A 25317-nucleotide genomic window follows, 5' to 3' on the forward strand; every position below is an offset into this window, starting at 1 on the left:
TGCCTAAATGAGACATCCGGTACCAAATTCTTATACCGAAGGACACGAGAATAAAAAGATTTTAAAATTTAAGGCTGAGCTTGGAGGTGATGCAAACCAGAGAAATGTTCCTTGTAGGTGAACTTCTATCATGCAAGGCATTCATTCGGTTATTGACGTTCATGTTTGCACGACGCTAGTGACAATTTTATGTAATTACAAGGTTTAGAGACACTGCAAATGCTTTTAAAATATTGATCGAAAGTAAACTAAAAAGCATGACTATACCTCAGCCTGAGAATTATGGATGCGGCTCTAAGCTTTTATTGGTTGTTTGATTTGTCTCAACATACCACAGCTGTACAAAGAGACTGAGAAATGATCTGTCCCTGCCCAGAACAGAATAGTTTACACCTTGGCGGACAGGGAGGTCATTATGGAGGAAGTTGAAGAAAGCAGGTCTCTCTCTTTCTAGCTCTACCTTTGGGGAAAATAATACGTGGCAATGCACAACAACCCCTCCGACATAAACAGTGCTGGAGGAAGAGACGGGGAACAATTTAGGAGCCCAAATAAAAACTAATCTTAAATTCAATAGCATCTGACAAGCCGATGAATTCGACCAGCTTACCTCAGCAGGGTGATGGGGGGGTTGTCTGGGCATGGCCCACAATCCGTGCGATTTCGATTTGAGGGTTTTAGGGTTTTATTCATCATGAAAAAGCCAATTTGTTTTTTGTAAATACACAGAAGCACACACCCACGCAAACAAACAAACAACATGCACACATACAGTACACAATCATGTACACAAACTTGCTATGGGGCTCCAAGTAGTAGGAATTATGTGAGGTGTATTTGGGTTAACAAGGAATTAAATTTCCCACCCATTTATAGAAAGCTACACAATTATAAAAAGTATTACTATAATATAATCTTACAGTAATAATCACATGAACCATTAATCATAAACCCCTCCACTGAAGTGTTAGGTTCACTGCATGTAATCTCCGGTGTGTTCCTGGGAAGTTCAGTGCTAGAGCATTGCACCAGCGATCATCGGTTCGATCCCAGTGGGATTTGCCAAAATGCGTAAATGCAATCTGATCCCATCGAGCTATGGGGCTTATGCTTCTGATGCAGGTTCGAATCCCACCTACATGTCCTAGTGTAATTCCCACTCTCTCTTTCCAATAATTTTCTCCCGGAAAACTGATTTAAACACATGTAATGTGTTCTGCCTAAAAACATTAGTGCGTTTTTCTCTTGTTTCTCGATTAAAACACATTGAATCTGCTTCAATTACATCTTTTTTATATCTACTCCAGTTGCAATTACGTGGTGCCATACGTCAACAATGCTATATTAAAAAATATAAAAATTACAGCAAATGATTTAAATTGGTGTAACAGCGTTTTCCATTAACTTTTGAAAGAATGAGGCAAATGAGATAACGTAAGAAGTTATTTAGGCTACTGGTGGAGGCTGGAAGTTTGTCTTAAGGTCCGGTTCTTTCTGTGTTTTTGAAGCTTTGATTGTGTTTACAGTGTGCAATATAACATGTGTTCATGTTTCAAGTGTAACGCGGTATTTTTCACACAATTTACTTATCTGTATATCGCTGTTTTCACTGTCCTAAAAACGGTCAGATGTCTTCCTTGTTCTATGAAGTCCCTCCTTCAGAAATACGTAATGAGTTCTGATTGTGTAGTTTGTTTAGTGTGTTGTGATTCGACAGCAGCTTAGCTTAGCAGAGCTTAGCTGGCGACTGACGTATTCCTGTGGGCGGAGTTTAGTCAAAAAATATTCTATTGACGTCATTAAACTGGGAAGTAGAGGACTAGTCCAAACCAGCCGTTTGCTGTGGTTTCTGAAGGGGGATTCTGTTAAAGAAATATATCGCCTGGCAGTGAACTTATAGCTTTATCATTTTGCAGTTATTATTTATTTATTTATGCTTTAACAGCAACATTGCACTAAAGTTTAAAAAATGGGATCAGAAAGAGCGTGACCTTTAAGTCACACAGATATCAAATAATAATTTCCAAAGGGCCTGATATACAATTGTGGTTTGCTGTTTGTAATCTTCTCAAAGTTAACGTAATTAGTATTAAAGTGAAGTAAATAAAAAACACAAAAAAACAGTAAATTGTGTAACTGTTTACAGATAATGTAACTGCTCAGAGATTAAGAAATGAAATGTAAAGAAACAAAATTAATTCTTATTTATGTTTGATTTAAGTCTCATAATTGTAACACGCGTCTTACTTTCTCAAGATAGATAAAAAGACAGAAAATCAAGAATGTTTTAATATACTGTAAATTAGAGATGCACTGATATATCGGCCAATAACCTGTATTTTTTGATTGACAGGATATATCGGCCATGACTATCGGTTGTTTTTAAACTATCGGACGATAGGTGATAGTGTGAAAAATTGCTTTTATCGGCCAGTAGTTTAAAAACAGCCAATAGTCATGTCCGATATATGCTGCCAAATGGAAAATGCAAGGAATTTGAACTTTGTGTACATGTAAAATATCACTAGGGCTTTAGCAGTGTGACATCACATTGCTAAGATAATCAAAACAGCATTTCTAATGAGACGGCTTTTGTTTAATGGGGATTAACAAAGAAGGGGTGAATTGTTTTTCACTGCAGGGTGGTTGTGTTCACACACCGCCAACACACATTTATGTCCAAACACCTTTTAAAAATGGATTTTGTATAATAGGTGCCCTTTAACACTTCTATGCAAAAATGTGAATTTATCTTGCTCCTTTCTCAGAAGCAACCAAGAATCCTTAGCAAACGTCTCTATTTGCATTTATAAATCTTCTGTATGATCTCTATTTTATGTCAAATTGCTGTATGATGTTACATAGCCTGCTGGTGCTTCATCTAAAAATAAAAAATGATGGGAAATCCTCTACATGATGCAAGACAACTAAGAGCAAACCACCGTTTTTAGATCAAAGACTTGAATGTCAGAAGGATTGACTGTGACCCTTCCTTTGATTGAAAGACAAATGTAACTACTTCATCAAACAGAAATCAATAGAGAGCTTTTGTGCTTCCACTCAGCTAAATGAGAGAGTAAAATGTGTTCTCCGATAATATAATGGCTGGCAGATCCATTTGCACATTAACCTTTTCATGTCTCTCAAAAGGCTGGTAAATTATATCTTCTCACTTTTTCTAACTTTGACAGACAAAACGAGGTGTCTTTATATCACGAAATCTAAAGTGTGCTGTATCCACTGTATTATTTAATTATGTATAGCATTCTACATTGTTTCAACCTGTAAAGTGCAGAAGGCAATTGTTCAGTATATATTCAGTTACACTTTTTTATGGTGTCAATTTTACACCGTAATTATACATTTAAGTATCGAGTAACAACATGTACTTACTACAGGGTTGGTGATAGGGATAAGGTCTGATTTAGGGTTAGTTGCATGTAATTATGCACAGTTTACTGTTTTTACAGTTTACGTTTGTGGCATCCGCATCACCCCACATGAACTTGCGTCTATATGCGTCTTTGCATTGACTTTGTATGTAATCTAATTGCGCAAATAATTAACCCACACTACGGATTTGAAAGATGGCGGTGCTGTCTCGCATTGGTGTCTTGCTTCGATGGTAAAGTGTGTGTGAAATCTGACCCCAGCATCGCAAGCATAGTTAAGGGCATGTAGCCCGTAGTGACTTGATATTTACTTGCGCATATATTTGCAGACACACAAACATATGCGCAGGGATTCATAAAATGAACAGATTTGGATGCATAAACCGGAAAACCACAATTCACATGCGTGGAGGTTGTACCAAATGGTTCAATATTATATTGAAAATTGTGGCATCCCTACTATTTAGATTGCAAACTTTAATTCAGTGGAATAAAAAAGGACATGCTGTCACTTTTCAGTCGGTACAATAGAGAAGAAAGCCGTGTCTGGAAACACTAGTGACCGATTTGTATCTTCCCATAGTGGGGAAAACTATTATCAAAGTGCTTATGATAACAGACAGGTGTCTGTGACATGAATAAATACATAATGTGCTTAAAAAGCAAATTTGAGTAGCTGTCTAAGTGAAAACCACTCATTCAGCACATCTTTCTATGAGATCACCACTTGCTCTCAGATCATACATTTACGATAGTATGACAGTAAGAGTACTAAAATGGTCCCTTGCTTTTACTGTTCCCGTACCTTTTAAAAAAAGTACACCTTTGTACATAAACAGTTTATAATAGTACCTCAAAGGGACATACTAGTACTAAATGTATACATATCTGTACCTAGATGGTACATATTCAGTGGCGGTCGGTGACTTCTCTTCTGAGGGGCGTGAATTAAAAATATGTTTGTTGCATCATGTGAACCTATGTGCATTATGTGTCATGCCAAATTATGTGCCTGCTGCACACACATCAAAAGGGTTTATGATAAAAAAGACGCTCACATTCTTAACACTTAAGTCTGATTACACATGAGATTAAGCGAGTATCTGGCAAACTTGAGCGACTCTTTTATCAGAAACCCCTTTGAAGCGTCTGCAGCAGACACGTATTTTGACATGACACATGATGCAAATAGGTTCACATGACGCACTGAACCCATATTTTGACATGGCATGTAATGTGCATAGGTTCACATGACGCACTGAACACATATTTTGACATGGCATGTAATGTGCATAGGTTCACATGATGTGCCAAACACATATTTTGACATGACGCGTGATGCACATAGGTTCACATCACGCCACGAACACATATTTTGACATGACGCGTGATGCACATAGGTTTACATGACGCATATTTTGACATGACGAGCCACACACATGACGGCCCTGGTGAAAAAATAGTATGCTAAATATATTTAATTTTGATATACTTAAGTATACTTGCAGTCACACTAATGACCAGTATACTTAAAGTGTGCTATTGATTAGTTTATTTAAAGAGTGCTATTTTGGAACAACTAATTTTGTACTTAATATATTTTAGTTGTATATTAATTGTAACAAAGTACAACTTTAAGTGTATTTAGTGTACTTTTGTGTGCTAAAGTGGAACAACTTTAAGTGTATTTAGTACAATTTAAGTACATGACTGTTTTTGTGCTAAATTCATGCTTGATAAGTGGATTTAGAGTGTGTTTTATTTATGTTAGGAGTACATTACAAATGTATTATGAGTGTCTTGCAAACATACAATCAGTATACCTTAAATAGACTGTTTGCATACATTCTATATATTTTTGGCCAATCCAAAATTCTAAAAACTGCCCTGGTGAAAAATGAATATGCCAAGTACATTACATTTTGTATACTTTTACATACCTGCAGCTAGATTAGTAATGAGTATACTTCAAGTGCGTTAATAATTAGTTAACTTAAAGAGTGCTATTTTGGGAATAGATTACTTGCTGGTAACATAACCAAAATAATTTTTTCCAAATAAATAAAAGCTGATTAATACAGTCAAAAACAAGTCATTTTAAATATATTTAAAATATAGTTTTATTCACAGCATTCAAAGTGTACAGTATTTGCCTAAAAATTGAACAATTACTCATTGAAGAATGTCAAGATGATTGAGTTAACAATGTCTTTCTCTCCCAAATCAACTTTAGTCTGGCAGGTTTTGGTTCAGGCTTAGGAAATCTGAAAAAGAGAGACAATAAGCTCAATTAAAAAGTGTTTAATATTAAAACATTACATTTAAGACTTACTGTATTAAATCTATAGTTTACTGGCAGAGATTGTATAGCAGATATATTTTTACCTAAACTAGAGCTTGACTAAAATGTCATCATATATATTAAGGGCGGTTTCCCAGACAGGAATTAGACTAGTCCTAGACCAAAACAAATGCAAGAGCTGTCCAAACCGAAAACAACCTCTGACATATCTTAAAATACATCAGTGCCCTTTGTTTTACATCGTAATGCACACAAGCAATGTCTTTAGTAAGGCATGTCTGTTAAAACTATCCCTATTAAACTTAGTTCTTGTCATGTATAAAGCTAATCACTGTCTGGGAAAACACCCCAAAGAGTTTTCATTATAATGACTTGCCTATATGGGCTGCAAAATCCTTACATAAAATACTTCAGCTCCTAAAGTAAGATTTTATTGTATTAAATTTAAATGTAAAACTTGTCAGAAAGAAACTGCAACAAGCAGACAATTGGGTGGTTTCCTGTAAAGGGATTAGCTTAAAACAGGACTAGGCCTTAGTTCAATTAAGAAATATAACTAGTTTCAAAAAACATGCCTTAATAAAAACATTATTTGTGTGCATTTTGAGGCAAAACAAAGGACACTGGTGTATTTTAAGATATTTCAGTTCAAGTTGTTTTCAGTTTGGACAGCTCTTACATTTATTTTAGTCTAGGACTAGTCTAATCCCTGTCCGGGAAACTTCCTCAATATGTATATAACGTTATCTAAACTGAAGCTTGATTTACTACTACGAATGAATTATTATATCTTAAGAGTTTAAAATGACTTACCATTAGCTGCAAAGTCCTCCCTACAAATGTCTTTGAAAAACTTTAGCTTCTGAGGAAAGAATGAAGCATCATTAATACTAAATACAGTTAAGTTAGGTAAAAGCCTTACAACCACTAAACAGTCAATAAAGGGTTAACTTTCACGCTACATTAAAAAAACAGATTTTCTGACGCTACCTTTTTTCATTAACATATACATACACACCAATACATATATTTAACAAAACAATCGGGTGTACTAATTCGATATAACAGGCTAACAGTGCTATCTTTCAAACCTTTAACATTAGCTATAAGCTAAGCTAAGCTAAGCTAAGCTACACAGCAGTTTATCACTAATAGCGAGTTAGACACCGCGTTATTGACAACATTTCGCATTCGAAATATGATAGTCTACTGATAAACTTCAGAATGGTCAAACGATAATCAAATATATTAATTTTAAGATATTTTAACGTACCTTGGGACTGAATCCGTCTGTCTTGAGCGACTGGTAAAAATCAAAATACGTGCGTCGTGACGTCATCACACACGTCAGATGCATTATTCAAATCTCAGAATTCACTTTTCTCTGAAATGCATTTACGAAAACTGTTTAAGTTAATTAATGTGTACACCTAAAAGCGGTATGCAATTGACTCAAAAACTACAAAAAAACACCCCATATACTTTCAAAATGTGCTTAAAATATACTGTTTCTAAAGAATACTAAATAATGTATTTTAGAAATATACTGTCAGTGCATTATTATAATGATAACTTTAAGCATACCGATAAAGTATACCTAAAATACATTTTAAAATAAGTTTACATTTAGTATACTTTAAAAATTGCACAAAACTTTAACTTTAAGTATATTTTTCTAAAGTATACTTTTAGAAAATATACTATAGTATAATTATTTTGAAGTATGTTTAAAGTTTAATTGTAAAAAATACGCGCAAATATGTTGTAAGCATACTTTAAATATGTTTAAAGAAAGTACATTCCTTTGTAAGTATATTTGTAATGTACTATTGCAAAGTTAAATATACTTGAAATACAATAAAGTATATTTGTTTTTCACCAGGGGGGCTACATAGGTAATCATATTGTATGTTTGAATGCTCAATCACGTTTACATGTACTTTCACTTTCCATTAGCAATCGCTCGAACTGTACATGGAGTGGCAGTACGTAACTGTATTGTCATTGATGCTCTGGACCCATTGCTCTCAATTTCCTCATACGTCGTCTTGTCAGTCATTTCTATCCTCACGTAAGAAGCACACGCTTTTCCCAGCTCCGCTCTTCATGAGTACACGCTTGTGCTCAGCAAGAAAGCGCGAACTCAAGTCATTTAAAAAAGTAACAACATTCATTTAGTTTTTCCCTTAGAGACAACATTGTTTAGCGTTTCTTTTGTTCTCTTTCTTTATTTAGTAACTTAAAGGTGCAGTGTGTAAATTGTAGTGACATCTAATGGTGAGGTTGTGAATTGCAACCAACGGCTCAGTCCACTGTTCACCCCTCCCTTTTGAAACGCATAGAGAAGCTATGGTAGCCACCACCGGAAAAACATGTAATTGTCTGAGACAACTTAGTAAAAAAGTTTGTCTGTTAAGGGCTTCTGTAGAAACACACATAGACTTCCACATAAGGGGACCCTTGTGTATGTAGATAAAAACGTCTCATTCTAAGGTAATAAAAACATAACAGTTCATTATAAAAAGTTCTTTATACAACCCTGATAAATATAGTTTTGTAAATTATTTAGCATTTCTGTCAAGAGGTCCTTCTAAAAATTGCACACTGCACCTTTAAAATAACATTCTATTTCTGTTTCTATTTTCTACAGTTGCCTTGCATAGAAATCCAGGATTTATCAATATTCTACATTAAACATAATGTATTTTTATTCAGGCTACTTATATTCATTTCGGGCTAGCAAAAATTGAAGAGTACTTGCCTGAAGGGCTACCAGGGATTTTGAAATTTTGCGAGCCCTGAATGATGCAACGAACACATATTCTGACATGACGCGTGATGCATATAGACCCCTTTATTGCCCACGTCACTGTTACGTCACCGCTCTAGCTGGAGGCAAAAAATAAGTATGAGCTCATAGCCGGCGCGCTAAAAGTTTGAGTTTTTGACTTTAAAATGTCATCTTGTTGTGTTTTTGGCTGCCGGATTAGAAGGAACAGCACTTTTGGTTCAAAAAGAATTTTTTTACCAGATCCCGGCAGACATTTCTTCACAGAAATCAAGAAGACAATTGTGGTTGAATGCAATGCGGCGTACAGACTAGACGGAGACGATCATAAATAATGCTCGTGTTTGCAGTGCACACTTCATATCAGGTAAAATAATCTATGCATATGTACTGTTGTGTTGGTTTTATCTAGTACAAATCAGCAAGGTTCTGTTTTATAAGTAAAAAGTCGGCAACCGCGGTATTGTTTAGCTTAAATGTTAAACAAACATACAGCGATAGATGTGTATGCCATCTTTTGAATAGTCTCTTAAAATAATCCACATTGCTAATCATAGTTAGCCCAGCGATAGGTTACATAAGACAAGCCTAGACAAAATTACCCAAACCACCTGAAAGTAATTCATATGTTGTCTAGGAAATATCTAAAACCTGGTTAAAATCGCAAGATTTAATTTACAAAAATAGCTGTCACGGTCCCGCAGAATCAGTGACTGTACATATTCGGACACTTCCAAAACTGCTTCGGCATCCATGTTTAATAAATCCCTCCTAAAACGTGCTATCTTAAGCTTGTCAACATTGCCTCTGCGGCTCTTTTTGCCTCCAGCTAAAACCCCGCCCACACAAATACGTCACAATGTTTACCAACTGTAAAAGGGTCTATAGGTTCACATGACGTAACGAACACATACTTTCACATGATGCGTGATGCACATGACATGCCAAACAAATATTTTGACATGACGCATGATGCACATAGGTTCACATGACGTGCCAAACACATATTTTGCCATGACAAGCCACACACATAAAGGGCTAAATACATGTTGTGACGAGCTTCGCATCGTGCTCCCTCGAAAAATAAGTCACCGGCCGCCACAGTACATATTAGGAACTTTTTAAACACTACTGCCCCAGTGACAGCTTAGGACCATTTTTTGGTGGCAGCTTTATCCCTTAGAAATAGGTATTGGGCTCAAGCAGTTAATCTTTTGGGTATCATTTACTTTTTGTAACAATTTGCTGTTCAACTGTTATTAATTGTCACCTTTTCAGACCATTAGCCAGCAAATTTTCTTTACAATGTACATCAACTCCGAAGCCTGCAGACCATACCCACAGTCTGTCGTTTCTCACCTCATCACCTGAATTTAGAGTTTATCAAAAACCTCATAGCACCTTTAATTGGTTTCAGAAGATAAGAGACCTGCCTGAACGGGGGTCTGCCCTTAATAGTAAATGACAAGGACAAAAGTATGGCACAGAAACAGATTGGCAGTGTATAGAGCAGGGTATTAGGATGCCTACCTGAAAGGCACCCCATGAATAATTGCAGCACCAGCAGTTTCCATGACAACCCCATTTTAAATATTGGAGGTCAGCGGGAGCTCACATTCAATTGAAGGTAAATAGAATACCGCCTTTGTCCAGACTGGAAACTGTGTGACCTGAAACCACAAAACAAGACCAGAAGAGTCAGGAGGGGTTAGCAGCCATATTTAGACATTCAAACAGAGAAAGAAATCAAAGGTGACAACAAAGAAAGTGTTGATGCAGTACTTAATGTCACACATTAATGCTAAAAGTAAAATCAAAAAAATATATTTCTCATAAAAATAATGCAGTAGTACAAATTTACACTCATGCATTTGGCAGATGCTTTTATCCAAAGCAATTTACAGTACATTAATTTTATTGGTATGTACAGTATGTTCCTTGGGATCAAAACCATGCTTTTGGTGTTGCGCAATGTTTTACCAATTGGGTTAGAATAAAAGCAACACTTGTTACACATCACTAGTAAGGCTGCTTTTGAATTCTTTCCCTTTGAAGAATTTTAAATATCGTTGCTAGGGATGGGCATTCGATTAAGTTTTCATAGTCGATCGTCGGGAGAATTAACGATCGACTATCGATTAATCATTAATAATATTTTTATAATAAAAATAATTATTTAACTTTTATAATTCAAAAATGTTGAATACAAAAACACAGCGTGTTTTCCTCCATGAGACCTTTATTACAAAACAACTTGTGGCAGACAGTTAAACTACATTTAGTTAGACAAACCGAACATATGTGTGCGCATAAATATGCGGTGCTCTAAAGCAGCGGAACCTGCAGCTGCGAGCTGCGTTCTGAAACAGAGACCTCTTTTGTTCCAAAATAAAAAAAAAAGAATCATGTTAAACAATAACTTAAACAATAACTTAAAAAAAACATAATACTTGGATCTGACAGGGTTTGTCAAAAACTCAAACTATCCAAGCCAATAGAAAGGATATTAGCCTTCTTAACTTTAGGCTAATTCAACAAATTAGGCTAACTTTACTTTAAGCCTCACGAAAAATAACTTTATTAACTAGCATACAACTTTTGCACAGTCTACTGATTTTTGTTAAGAAAAATAAGCATGTTGACATGATCTGGTGTCAGACGCGACCGCAACCTGGTGACCGTCAGTCCAGCCGCTGAAAACACCCGCTCTGAGGGGACTGACGTTGCCGGGATGCACAGGTACCTCAGCGCTAACTTGGCCAGCGCGGGGAACCTCATTTCATTCACTTTCCACCAGTCTGTAGGTGGGCAATTCAGGGGTGGGGGAGTTTCCCTCAGAAAGCTCTGAAGTTCTGCTTCAATGCCAGCCTCGCATTGAGTGGTATAATGGTCCCCAAGGAGTTGTGCCATAGCAGACGACTGGGACTGGGAGGTCGCGACTTCAATGTTTGCGCTCCCCTCGTCCGTGGCAGATAACGCAGCATCGACTCCACCAGCCGGTTGAACAGCCGCCCTATTAGCCTCCACCGCCTCTCCCAGTTCAACCAGTTTCGCATTAGCAGCCAGTCTCTGTGTTGGTGTAAGAAAGCCCAGGTGTTTGTGACGAGGGTCCAGCATTGATGAGATCATGGGGGCGAATGACAGAAACTCATCACCAGATTCAATCTATATAAATATATGATGGGGAATCAATAATCAGAAAACATTGTGTTTTTTGTTGTTGTTTATTTTATGAATAAAATATTAAAATGAATATTTTTATGGAGTAAGAGTAACTGTTTTATTCTTCGCGGGGCTTATTGTTAAAATCTAAATAGGTAACGAATAAACGAATTCATGTGTTATAATAACGTTAGCTATATTTTTAGTGTTTATTTTATGAATAAAATAAATACCAAAATGAATCTTAGTAATAGTTTTATTCTTTGTGGGGCTTATTGCTTAAATCTAAATAGATAACGAATAAACGAATACATGTGTTACAATAACGTTATATTTTAGTATTTATTTTATGAATAAAATAAATACCAAAATGAATCTTTTTTTATGTAGCAAAAGTTTTATTCTTTGCGGGGCTTATTGCTTAAATCTAAATAGACAACGAATAAACGAATACATGTGTTATAATAACGTTATATTTTTAGTGTTTATTTTATGAATAAAATAAAAATACCAAAATGAAATTTTTTATGTAGCAATAGTTTTATTATTTGAGGGGCTTATTGCTTAAATCTAAATAGATAACGAATAAACGAATACATGTGTTATAATAACGTTATATTTTTAGTGTTTATTTTATGAATAAAATAAATACCAAAATGAATCTTTTTTTTATGTAGCAATAGTTTTATTCTCTGCGGGCCTTATTGCTTAAATCTAAATAGATAACGAATAAACGAATACATGTGTTATAATAACGTTATATTTTTAGTGTTTATTTTATGAATAAAATAAATACCAAAATGAATCTTTTTTTATGTAGCAATAGTTTTATTCTTCGCAGGGCGTATTGCTTAAATCTAAAAAGGTATCGCAGATAACAGGACATTATCCATGTAATGTATATGTTATGTATAATATAAAAAATGTAGCTTACATTCATTCGTTGGATTAGAGAGGAACGCACTTTTGCCTTGAATTCGGCGAGTCTGGGCCCGTCTCCTTCGCTGCGCATGAGGTGAATATTGATGAGGCCAAAGGTGACGGGATAAGTGTTGGAGATGGAGACGTCTTTCTCCGCAGACATAACCGTGGTGGCACATTTAAGTGCAGACAGCACGGGCTGTGTGTCCTCCATCAGCTGCCAGTACTCATCCTTCAACTCCAGGATCCTGGCATCTTGAAGCTTGGTGACGGTTCGGTCCGACAGCACAGCAACAACAGCCCACCGCTGCTCCACCAGCCGATCGAACATCTCGCACACAGAGTTCCACCGTGTTTTACACGACTGGGTAAGCCGGTGAGTTGCGAGGCCCATTTGCTCCTGTTTCTTTTGCAGCGCTTTGGTTGCTATAGTGCTGTGATTAAAGTGGCTTACGAGTTTACTAGCCGCTGATATTACCCGATAAAGATACAGTGCAAATCCATCATTTATTGCCAATTGGAGGGTGTGCGCGAAGCAGGCAACGGAAATCCAGGGCACTCTGGTGGTACTGTTGGCAGCTACAATATTGGCCGCGTTGTCATGTACGCATGCAATAACTCGGCCTTTAAGTCCCCACTGATCTACAGCTTCAATCATTTTCTCGGCGAGGTGGTCAGCTGTATGCCGGCCTGGCAGGCTTTCTGTGAGGAGGACAGCCGAGTTAATTTGCCAGTCATCACTGATGAAGTGGCAGGTTATGGTGATGTAGCTCTCAGCTGTTAAAGCGGTCCAGCAGTCTGTAGTTAAAGCAACTCTCTCAGCTTTGCTCAATTCTTTAAACAGCTGCTGCTTTCGTTCTTCGTAGTGAGTTTCTACCAGTCTGGTGATGGTACGTCGTGATGGAATTTGATATGCGGGTTCCAATAAATGAATAAGTTCTTGAAAACCATTGCCCTCAACAATACTTAAGGGCAGCATATCCATCTCAATGAACTTGCCAATCGTTTGGGTAATTTTCTCTGCTCGTTGTGCATCACAGCTCCGAGTCCGTGCTAACGCCGACTTGATGCTAGGTTGAGACTGAGAGCACGATGCACCTCCATCGACATTAACCAGGGACGGATGCACTTTATTTAAGTGGTACATCATTTGAGTCGTGGCCGTGTTGTACTTATACACGGCATCGCAATGTTTGCAGTGAACTGTTTCGTTTTTTAAATCAAAATGGTCCCACGCCACACTTCGCCGTGACCTCTTCATGATTATTCTTTTTAAATCTAAACGGAAGGTCACAGATAACGGAGTATGGTGTCAACTATTGCACCCTGGTGGTAAAATGTTGAACTGCTTCCACACAGTGAAATTCATTTAATTGGTTCAAGACACACACTACGCTAATCAACGCAACCTGCATTAGATAAAAAAAGTATTTGATGAATCGATAACAAATTGACGTCATCGACGAAATTCTTAACGATCAATTATCGATCGTCGATTAATCATGCCCATCCCTAATCGTTGCTGTCCTTCTGAAATCTTGTTTTCTCGATATTGTGGGAATTTCATTTTTTTGTCATTATTATTGGTCACTCTTTATGTTTGTAAGTGGGTTTTGCAAATATTCCATCAATAAATAGTATTAAAAGTGCTTGTCAACTTTAGACAACACAGTAGGTAATCATTAAAAAATAGTGTTTATTCTGTTTCTTAAAAAAGAGAGAATTTGGACACTTGGACACAATTTGGACGATATGATCTCTTTAATATTTATCCTAAATGAAATGGCGAGTAAATCTCTGCTAACTCAAGTCTTTTTCAGACTAGAAACGGTTTACTTTTCCCTGTTTATCCACAATGGGTGGTAGATCGTTCAATGTAGTGTAATGGCACCTAAACTCTGGAACTCTCTTTCATTGAGTCTTCGTGACATCCACACTGTCTTCTCCACTAAAAACAAATTTGTTCTCTCACTTTAATCTGTTTACCTCTGACTTGAGTTGTTACTCTACTATTGTTGTTATAATCGTTCTGTCTTCATATTGTTGTTGATTTATGTCATTAAGTCTTTGGGATTAGGTCTTTAGTTTTACAAACTGTGTTTGTAAAAAAGAGACAAACTTAGATGCTGGGTTAAATTAACCCAGAAAATTTTTATATTTGACCCAACAATGCGACAGAGCAACCCAGCATTTGTGGTTGCAACATTTAGTATAGACCCTTTTACTGTTTGTACACAATGATGACCTGGCAACGTATGCGCGCGCATTTCGGCAATGGAAGTATGGCAAGAATCAGCAGTGAAGCAACACAGACAGAGAAAGTTTTTTCAGCTACCAGATCTGTGTACTATAGTGCAGTGGATAGAAGATTTTAGCAGACGGCCAAATATAAAGTGGCCAGACACATATATAGGCTACGTATATTATATAAGTGCAACCAAACGCAACAACCAGACATTTGGATGGTGGGAAACCGTTTTGATAAACTTTGATAAACTGAAGAACGGTAAAAAAATAAGAAGTGGTTCTTTTACAGGGTTTCCACACTTTAGTTAACTTCAAATTCAAAGACCTTTCAATGACTTTCCAGGTCCAATACCCTCAAATGCAAGTACTAAATGTGGGTACACATTTCAAGTGAAAGCAAGGTTACATTGTGTTACCTTTAAAGATACATTGTTACAGTTCCCTTTCGAGGAAACACGTGCTGCCTCACTGCGGTGACACTTTGGGGACTCCTCCAGGGGTAAGTGCGTCTGAATGTGTATATCAAATTCAACCAATGATGAGGCATAACAACAAAGACAGGGTGACACAGGAGCCAGGAAGTATATCGCTATCTGAAATATTGCCAAAGAAGGCGTTACAGGGATGCAGGAACTATGGCGAGGAAGACGCAGCGTCTCGTTCCCTTCTCAGGGAACAACAGTTACATACATAACCTGAGACGTTTTCAGTTGTTAAACACAACTATGCAAAAAAACATTTTGGTATAAATAAAAAAAGATATACTGTAATTTACCTTTATTTACCTAAACTGCCGAAGGTAACAGGCTTTTATTTAAAGCAGGCTTTTATTAGAGACAGGCCTTTTTTTCAAATTCCATCTGTTTGATAAATAATTGTTTTAAATTAGCCGTTAAATTAAAAGCGATAGCGTTCTAGAGATCATACATTTCTTAACAGTATATTTTTTCAAGGTTGTTGAAAACTCCGCCATCTATTGCCAGCTGTGCATTATGATGAACTTGAATGCATTTAGGAGATAACACCACGCTCACATTATCCAAATCATGCCCCAGCGTGATTGTCCCCCCTCTCTACTCCATGCGCGCACTCACACTGTACTTTTATCAATCTGAGCTCGGGCGCGCTTTCATCATTAGAGTGCATTTGTTTTGAGCAAAGCAGGAGATACAGCACTCTCTTACTGGAACCCATCGTAATGTTAAGTTTGTGTTTTTTATTTAGTTGTATGAAGCCCTCTCACATGCTTATGATATTGCTTAGTTGATCTGTTGCGTGCGCACCGTAGATATTCACTAGCCCTGCTGCGCGCATTAAAAGGTTTTAACGAAGGCAGATGAAGGTGAGTGCTCGCACAGTTGACGTCTCTCCTTTTGAAACCCACTCTGACGCGAATACGCTCACACTGCACATAAGCTAAGCTTTGTTTATACTCGCGCTTTGGTCCGCAACGCAAGCCTCCGCGGATCGCGCGCACGTCTCACCAAATGGACGAGGCGTTTATAGTTGACTCGCTAAGCTCTCACTCATTTTCCCCCGGCACTCATCTTTCCCCGGCCTTAATTTGAGACCGGCCTTTATTTGTCCGTGATGACCACGCCCCCGGCCACTATCAGAGGCCCGGCATTTATTTGAATAACGGCTTTTATTTGAGGAATTATGGTAAGCATTTGAAGCGAACAGTTTAGCACATGTGCTTAAAAAGTCTAGAACTTTTATGAAATTATCCTACAACACACAGGGAAAAATCTGATTTTTTTCCAGAAAACTTGCATATAATAGATTCAAGCACCTTCAATGACCTTTATCTATGTATGTATATTTTCAAAAACTTCCTAGGGCTTTGAATTTCCCCCCCAGATTTACAAATTTTCAAGGATTTTAAGGACCCGTGGGAACCCTGTTTTAACAACCTTAAAAAGGCTGTTACAGAAGTGAAGCTATGCTCGTGTACCCAAAATCCTATTCCTTTTGTGGCTCATAAACTAAATGCTGCACAAAATGCTTCCAATACAATTGATTTCAACTCTGTATGCATTTATTGCACATGTCCTTATGTACAATCAATCTCTGCGATGTCTAATGACCCTGCACCTTGTCGCGGTTCTGAATGAGATGTGTTAAGATGTGTTCGACTTCATGCGGGACTGCGTAGGCCCGTTGGTAGATTAACTGAGCGCATGGTGAAATAAAATGATTGACGTGTCATGCAAATGAGTGGTAAAACCCTGGTTGCACATTCCGTTTTTGTCGCAGATGCCCTGTGCCGCCGCCCCCTCCCTGCATAATGACAAACTTTGCAGCTGCCCATGTCATCCATGCCTAAATCCACACCTGTGGGTTCACGATCTACTCATCATTTAACATGAAATAACAACTACAAGAAATACCAAATTTGCAGGTAGCACATGCATGAGTAGTTGCAAAAATGCTTGCGCTGTTTTAAAACGTGATCGCATTCTGAAACTCTTGATGCCCCCCTATTGGCTGGTGCCCAAGGGCACTCGCACAATCACATCTATGGATAATCTGGCCCTGTATGCACAAATAGCTTTTAACACGCCAAAGACAAAGAAAACATGAAAACAGAATGTCAACTAATACTTGAACTACTTATGACTAAGTTTAGCTAGTAAAATGTCTAAAGGGTAGGAATGGGCATGAGTACTCAATTGCACAAGTACTCGAACTTGGCATCGATGATCGATCACGAAAACGATGATCATGTGGGTTTATTTATTTATTTATTTGTGGTCATTTGTATGTCTGGATAGCATTACAAGCGAATGTGGTAGTAAAGACTGGGTGCGCGTGTTTGACGTTGTGTTGAGCTTCACAGACCGGCGTATAACATTACATCAGTAACGTTAACATGCATGATTCAAAAACAAACAAAGTCTGTGCAATGCTGTGGAGCCTGAACACACCTCACATCACTGATTTTGGGATTCACTTCGGTAGGACAAAAATACAGTCAGTCAGATGCTATATGTACAGCGCTGTCACAAGTTCCCTCATATCATCTCATATTTAAACATCAAATATCAAGAGATACCAGAGAGCAATACAAGCATTAACATTACATCTTGACTACCCACTGCGCAAAGTGACGTTGGAATGACGTCTTTTTCATGTCATTTTGGACGTCCGAATCCGGTCCATAAAAGGGGTTGTTTTGTAACGCCAGGCGACGTCTTTTTATCCACGTCTTCTGCACGTCTAAAGGTTGACATCCGTAGGACCTCCGTGTAAGGAAAATAGACATGAAAAAAGCGAAAAGAGATGATTGTCTCTGCAGTTCACCCATCCATTGCAACACCGAAACACTTTAATCATTTCGTGCCGGCCACAGGATTCAACTACCGATCTCTGGGTTACGAGCAAGTCTTGCTAACCACTCAGCCACACGCCATATCTACACATTGTATGTAAGGCATACTTATTGCATTCATACCATGAACTCAACATTATGAGAGTATGTGACATTTTCATGTTAAATTGTTAGTATGATCATATACTTTTAATATAACGAACTACACATTTAATTAAAGATTTTTAATTGTACATTTAGATGAATTTGTATATAATTCAAGAAGTTTAAGTCTTGTATTTTGTGCAGATATATACATTTATGTTGTATAAAGGCTTAATACTATGTTAAGTGCGTCAGTAAAGAAAGTTTGTGTTTATTAACCCTTTAGTTTCACTTCATCATGCAGCTTGATGGTCATCATGAGATTTCTGTTAAAAACATCTAATTCATTAGTAATCTAGTATGTGTTCATTTTTCTGTCATAGTTTCTTCAAAATTAAGTTTTATTTGAGTGTTTTTAATAAAAATATTTTCATTTTCACCATGACGTATACGCTCCGCGCGTTTGATTGCCCCGCCCCCGATTATTCGAGTACTCGTTTTTCAAACCTATGGATTAATCGAAATAAAAAATGACATAAATGCACATCCCTACTAAAGTGGACTATCAAAATAATCCTTTACCTGTTCTTCTGTAATCGCTGCAAAGAACCCTTTTTGAACCTTTATTTTTTAATTAGATGTAGATAAAACTGAATATAACTGAAAGCTCCATTAAATCTTATGAACTTTGAAATAGCAAACCAAGCGATAAATGTTTACATTGGGTGGGTAATATGTCGAAATAGGATTATAAAAATAAAGCTTAGATTGCTATTCACTCTGATGAAATACATATGTCATTATAGTTTAATTAAAGTTCTTATAATAGCTTTACTTCAGTTTCTTTTGTCAATATCGCATAAGGTTTTTAAAAGAACTCAGCCAAACCTTAAAATTCCTTCATATCATTCACTGTATAACTATTTTAGATTCTTCTTTCCATGCATTTCTAAATAAAACTATACTGAGCTTTTACAAATCAGATTCCGTTTCATATTGTTGAGTACAAACAATTAAACTAATTTACATGTTGACCATCTTGGTGTCTAGATTTGATAGCATTATACAGTGTGCTGAACAAACATTTACCTGTACTTTATGCATTTGCCAGACACCTTTATCCAAAGCTACTTATAGTACAGAGTATTTAAGCTATATGCATTTTATCATTTGTGTTTCCTGAGATCAAACCAACAACCTTTTGCGCCGCTAATACCATTGAGCTAGAAGGAGCAGTTTTTACGATTTTGTACTCATCTGCCACACACACAAGCATCATTGAATAGCTCTGTGCTAAAAACACTTGTGCCAGTTTCTTTATTTAATCACTGCTGGTGTCATCCAGTCCTAACAGGTGCTGAATTATAAATAATACATGCTATGCATTACTCAATACACGTACAATATAATAAATGTTCATGCGATTATATCCATGAGATTTTCTGCTTTGGTTAATCCTTTGGTCACTGTTTATCGGCATTGGTCAGCTTTAATTATATGTGCAATTTTAATGGGCTGTGGCACCCATATGGCAAATTTAAATGACTTTTTTCTTGATTGGCTCCGGTGCCATATGGCAACTTTAAATTTAATTGGCAAAAAGCTGCTGTCCAGGATGACCATGTGTGTGAGGTAAAATTTAAAATGGCCATGTTTAATGGGGCTTTACCTCACTATGGTCATCCAATGAGAAAGTGCTTAAACCAGCACAACAGACTTGAAGCTATTCACTACAATTGCAACAATCAAATGCATGAACGCCCACCAATGAATGAACAGAAGGCTATTTTAAAAGAGGTAGTTAGCCTAACATCTTCACACCACCATAATGCCACTTTTTGTGGAAGAATAATTTCACGCATTCAGCTTGCAAAGATATGACAAATCTATGCACACAAATGCAAGAACTAACCATTAACCCTTCCATCAACTGTAGGTTCGCATGCATCGGATCAATGGATCTGACAAAATAATATCTGAATTCTAGAAAGTGACTGTAAACTTTTGTAAAAAAAACAACAACATTGTCTTCAACATCAAAATGCATGCTTTCTAGTTCTTTAAGCGCTTTTGTTTGCATGATTGGCAGCCAGATTGTTTGTTCATTATGGCACATGGATGCATTTTAAAGGCCGACACACATGGCATGCAATATATACCTGCAGACGAATGCTCGCTGCCAACAATTTGAGCTGAAAATGAGCCCACAGAGGACGTCTTTGTTCTCTGTGCGTTCTGCTAGACGCTATACCTCCGCTTGATGCCATAATAAATATTCAATCCAATATATGGCATGTTTAAAAAAAGAAGATCTGTCTGGAATATTTGCAAACGTCCACGCTCGCACTGCGACTAGACAAAAGGGAACACGAATGCATCAGACCACTTATTTGTACGCCACAAAAACATGTCTGAGAGCAAGACTTGGGTAAAAAAACGACACCCGGTTTTGAAGAAAGCGCTGGCAGCGAGCTTGACCTTGGCACTGAAATCCATCAATTTTTCAATGAAGTCTGTATTAAAAGAAGCTCTGCCAGGCTCGACTGTTGATGAGATTCACACACACCGTGATGCATTGGTGCTCTCTACTTTTTAATCATAAATGAGACAGACACCCACACTTTGCAGGCAGGTACTCGAAGGGAAGTAACGCTCTAAATCTTTCATCTGGCTCTTTTGACTCGACTTGGTCTACAAACACCGTCTTAACAAGAGTTTCCCTGTAAAACCAAGACTGGGCAACTCAAGGTCGCCGCTGCCTTTAAAGTGCAAAATGAACTTTGGTACTGGAAACCACAGCTGAATTGAGGTGAGGAAGATGCGAAACTCTCCAGCTGGTCTTTGTGCTCTCACACTGAACTCTAATCTGCTGGGTGTGCATGAAAAATTAATGCTCAGATACCGAATCGGGCACGAAAGCACAGTTACATGATTTATCTAGGTAGATCTGACTGAATGTCTAATAAGGCACCGCGGTAATACTTGCGGGATTGTATTCACACTTCTATTCATATTACACCAAACGGCATGCACAAATGTACAGTACTTATGGGGTAAGTTGCAACCTTGTAGACTTCCTTTGTAACTGTGGGTTTACACCAAATGCAAGTTCAACGATTTGCATGAGTAGATTACATACAAAGTCAATGCAAAGACGCAATCAGACGTGTCCTCGTGTGGGGCGATGCGAATGACGCGATATGGGCGGAACGTTTACTGTGAAAACACGTGCTATTCGCCTCATGCCGCATTCAGACAGCCAGCGACGTTATCGCTGTGTGTCGCACGTCTCTTTCAGTGAGGCGTGTTTAAAGGTGCAGTGTGTAATTTTTAGAAGGATCTCTTGACAGAAATGCTAAATAATATACAATCTATATTATCAGGGGTGTACAAAGACCTTTCATAATGAACCGTTATGTGTTTATTACCTTAGAACAAGTCCTTTTTATCTACATACAAAGAGGGTCCCCTTACATGGAAGTCGCCATTTTGTGCCGCCATTTTTCTACAGAAGCCCTTAACGGACAATTTTTTTAACTAAGTTGTCACAATGACATGTTTGTCCGGTGGCAGCTACCGTAACTTCTCTGTGTGTTTCAAAAGCAAGGGGTGAGCAGTGGACTACGCCGTTGGTTGCAATTCGCAACCTCACCACTAGATGCCGCTATAATTTACACACTGCACCTTTAAATCTGGTTGTCATAAACAAATGAGTACCATCCACTCCAGAAACTGAAGAGAGAAGAATGACGCGAATTCCACTCCTTCGTTCTCATTGGTAGTCGCTCCCAAAATTCGCTTAACATTTGCATAAAGTTAAACTTTTCTTAACTTTCTCGCATCGCTGGAAACGCCCATATGGTCGCCAACGGTCACTTTCGCTGGTGTCGCCAGGTTTCCATTAAAATGAATGAGATTGCGTCGCTCTGCTAATGCTGGTCGCTGGCTGTCTGAATGGGGCGTCAAACGCTTCTTCGCCCAAGTTGAAATTATTCAACTCGAGCAAAAAATTCACATGACACGAACTTAAATCTCGCAAGAGTAATATAGAGCGAGTAACACAATGCCCCACATTTGATTTGTACGTAGCATAAGTGTCAACACATTACAGTGTTTTAGCTTTCTTTAATTGTTTATGGTAGACCCTAACTCAGATTTCTTCTTTATTCACACTCTTTTTAACTACATGTGCAGATTGAAACTACATGCACAGTTTAATATGAAATTGATGCTATCTTGTAGTCATGGCATCATACCAATAGCTTTCTATGTCTCAAGCATTGCTGGAAGTGGTGGAAAAATCTAATAGTGTTTGTCACAAAAGATATGCCACCCTGTTTGCCATTTCTAACCGTGCATCAATAATAATGCCTTGAGACATCTCATGGTTTTCTTGCTTTATACTCCGGCAAGCCAGAAGAGTGCAGCAAAAACTCCCACTACTGTAATTTACGGCTGTATGTGAATGAGAGAGCACTCATCTCTATTCTGCAGTCTGTAAATAGTTTGCCTTACTGAAACAAATACTGCCCTATATCTCTAGTCTCTTGGGAAAGTAAAGCAAAACATGAAAAAAGCATAATTTGATCTTATGCTGTACCTCTACCAAGGCATACCTTTTAAAAAATATGTGTTTTAACATATACTGATAAAATATATACGTAAGTCAAATGCATAAATGTGAAAATGTAAATGTATAAAGCTTCGGTTGCTCAAACAATTGTGGGTTTGCTCCTAAAGCCATGCCATGATGAAAGGAAAAAACTAAGTACATTCTTTTTTACCTGAGAAATCAGGTGTATTGTCTTATATGTCTTTTATGTTACATCTCCTTTAATCTTCAGTATAATCATGAGAATATGCAATAAAAACTCCAGTAATGCAAATCAAGCCTATTGTCCAGAAAATGACAACTCGCAACACACAGTTAGAAATATAATGTGAGAAATACATCCCAATCAACATAAGGTGTACTTACAATACAAGAGCATCTCAAGTAATAAAAAAGAAAAACTATAGTATGATTTAAGTTATAGTTAAAAATCATATTGCTATAAAAATCACAGTACTGTTATTTATATCATTATTATATCTTAAAGAGACAGTACATTAAAACCAGTCGGGTCATTATAAACACAAATGGATTAATAATTTGATGAATCAGCCTAACAATAAACATTTGATTAGATTTGCATAGTGGGTCTGGAAAATATTTACCTCAACATTTATATAGTTTTTAGCATTGCCAGATGTAATAATCCAAAACCTCCATGTTGAAGTGAGCATCATTCTCACGGTTTCACTTTGAATACATGACGTAAAGAAATGTAGTGAAACTTTTCGATGTTAAATTAAAAAAATATATATTGGTTTGAGTTAATTTAGTTATCATAACTACATAAACTAAAAATGCATACTTAAAATGATGTGCTTTCGCCTTTGTGATAGACTCAATATCAATTGTCCCTTAGTAAAATTAGCAATGGCTTTAGTAGTGAAGTAACCATTTTTTGTTTTTTTGACGGATTGATTAGCATTTTACCACAGTTTAACTACAAATATCATGGTTAAACTATTCCTGTACAGTACATTTGTGTATACTACTTACTACTTTTTACACTAACCAAAGGCTATAGTTAAGCTAAAATCGCGGGAAATATTTTGCCATTCTCCAAAATTACATATTCAGCTTTGTTCAACTTACTCACGTACTAAACCATACAGGATAGTAAATCTCATATAAAAACATCTTTCTGTTTTATACATATTAAGTTTTAAACTCAAACTTACCTGTTTCACTTCACTTCAGTGTTCAACCGTCTGCCACTGAAACCCAAGCATCTTCTCTTCATCCATCCCACAGCACCAGAGCGCGCTTTACTGGCGAGCGCGCTTCACCAGAACAGCTGCCACACTGGATTTCCTTTACCTCTTTTCAATCCAAAATACTCCTTCGCAAACGGTTCACGCGTATTGATCACAACGAAAACCCACTGGACTCTTGAAAAGCACAAGTAAACCAAACGCGTTATGCACAGCGCATCCCCAGTCCACTCTGCTAGCCTACTTACAGCGACTGATCCACTCCACACTGCGCTACGCATCAACGATGTGTGTGAACCCACTCTTGCCTTCACATCCCCGCTGTGACGTAACACAAACTTGCCATCACTTGCCTTGTCAGTTCATTTGCACAGGAAACTCGACATCACATCCCATGGTACAGTGAGGAGGTGGGAGGTTTTTGCGCAGATGTGTTGTAAGAAAGTGTTGAAAGACCCCCAGGTTAAAATGCATCAATAATGGATTAAAGGCATCACACAGTAATTCCATCACATTAGACTTATTTGGGAAAAGTTGGCTGTGCAACTGTGATTGCTTAACTAAAGATTATATTTGATAACAGACATTAATTTTAAAATATATCATGAATAAATAAGGAAATTAAAATATATCCCTCCAGCTTATATTGTTGAAAAAAAGGCTAAGCTTTACTTACTCTAATATTTAATATGCAGTACCATCAAAGATCTTAAATCAAAGAATTTATCATCCTTTCAGCAGCGGCTGTTACTCAATTCTACGCCTTTCACTTCTCATTTATGTTCATGTATCAGCGTGCCATGTTTCATTACAGTGTCACTGGTTTTCATGCTGCTGTGTTTTGCAAGAATCAGAAGTAGCCTAACACAACGTGTTTGGTGCTTTACCTGTTGTAGGCTACTTTTTAAAAGAGTACTGTCCCAGTGAAAGCTTTTCTGAAAATGGCACTAGGTTAGAGCTGTACAGTAGTATCACCTACATGACATGAGCCATAAACTTACACTTCTTTTATGTGTTGCTTTTATGCATTTTACATCTCCTGCCAGGTTGAGGAAAATATTTTCTCCCTTATAGGCCGAATAAGACATTTTATGTCATTCCAGATATTATGGATTTGTAGGGCCGAGCGCACAGTCGAAAAAGGTTGTTCATATTTCCTAATGAGTAATGGGTGTGTTTTGGGCGTAATGTGCAATAAACCAATGAGAGTCTTATCTCTCATTCCCTTTAAAAGCCAGTTGCGCTGGCGCTATGTCTAATCCCAACC

At 37.4% G+C, this 25317-nt stretch overlaps 2 protein-coding genes and 1 long non-coding RNA gene across 5 annotated transcripts in view; all 3 read right to left on the bottom strand.

The window, feature by feature from the left end:
• cntn3a.1 (contactin 3a, tandem duplicate 1) overlaps positions 1 to 24415 on the bottom strand; it is a 114919-nt gene extending 90504 nt beyond the window's left edge. For 2 of the 3 annotated variants that reach the window (XM_055187505.2, XM_055187503.2), the window contains exons 1-2: positions 24018 to 24414; positions 10013 to 10152 (exon numbers count right to left, since the gene is read on the bottom strand). In XM_055187505.2, the coding sequence (XP_055043480.2) occupies positions 10013 to 10056 (44 nt within the window). In that variant the 5' untranslated portion in view covers positions 10057 to 10152; positions 24018 to 24414. Of the gene's footprint in view, positions 1 to 10012; positions 10153 to 24017 lie in introns of all 3 variants that reach the window. The other variant, XM_055187504.2, reaches the window with a different exon arrangement.
• LOC141369388 (uncharacterized) lies at positions 4837 to 7078 on the bottom strand. Its single transcript, XR_012373063.1, has 3 exons — positions 6968 to 7078; positions 6508 to 6556; positions 4837 to 5656 (listed from the first exon to the last, which is right to left on the bottom strand). It is a non-coding gene; the product is annotated as an uncharacterized lncRNA (long non-coding RNA).
• LOC129422297 (E3 SUMO-protein ligase ZBED1-like) lies at positions 10935 to 14072 on the bottom strand. The gene is made up of 2 exons (XM_055178140.2): positions 12579 to 14072; positions 10935 to 11647 (listed from the first exon to the last, which is right to left on the bottom strand). The coding sequence occupies exons 1-2, from the start codon at positions 13824 to 13826 to the stop codon at positions 11090 to 11092; spliced, it is 1806 nt and encodes a 601-aa protein (XP_055034115.2). The 5' UTR covers positions 13827 to 14072; the 3' UTR covers positions 10935 to 11089.
• Positions 24416 to 25317: the final 902 nt, after the last annotated feature.

The sequence above is a fragment of the Misgurnus anguillicaudatus genome, chromosome 13 (assembly GCF_027580225.2).
Source record: "Misgurnus anguillicaudatus chromosome 13, ASM2758022v2, whole genome shotgun sequence".
Classification (NCBI taxonomy): domain Eukaryota; kingdom Metazoa; phylum Chordata; class Actinopteri; order Cypriniformes; family Cobitidae; genus Misgurnus; species Misgurnus anguillicaudatus.

Coding starts and splice junctions, on each gene's coding strand:
- LOC129422297 (XM_055178140.2), bottom strand. CDS start 13,826: ATGAAGAGGTCACGGCGAAGTGTGGCGTGGGACCATTTTGATTTAAAA. Junction 11,648..12,578: donor CTCTAATCCAACGAATGAAT/GTAAGCTACATT, acceptor ATATTTATATAG/ATTGAATCTGGTGATGAGTT.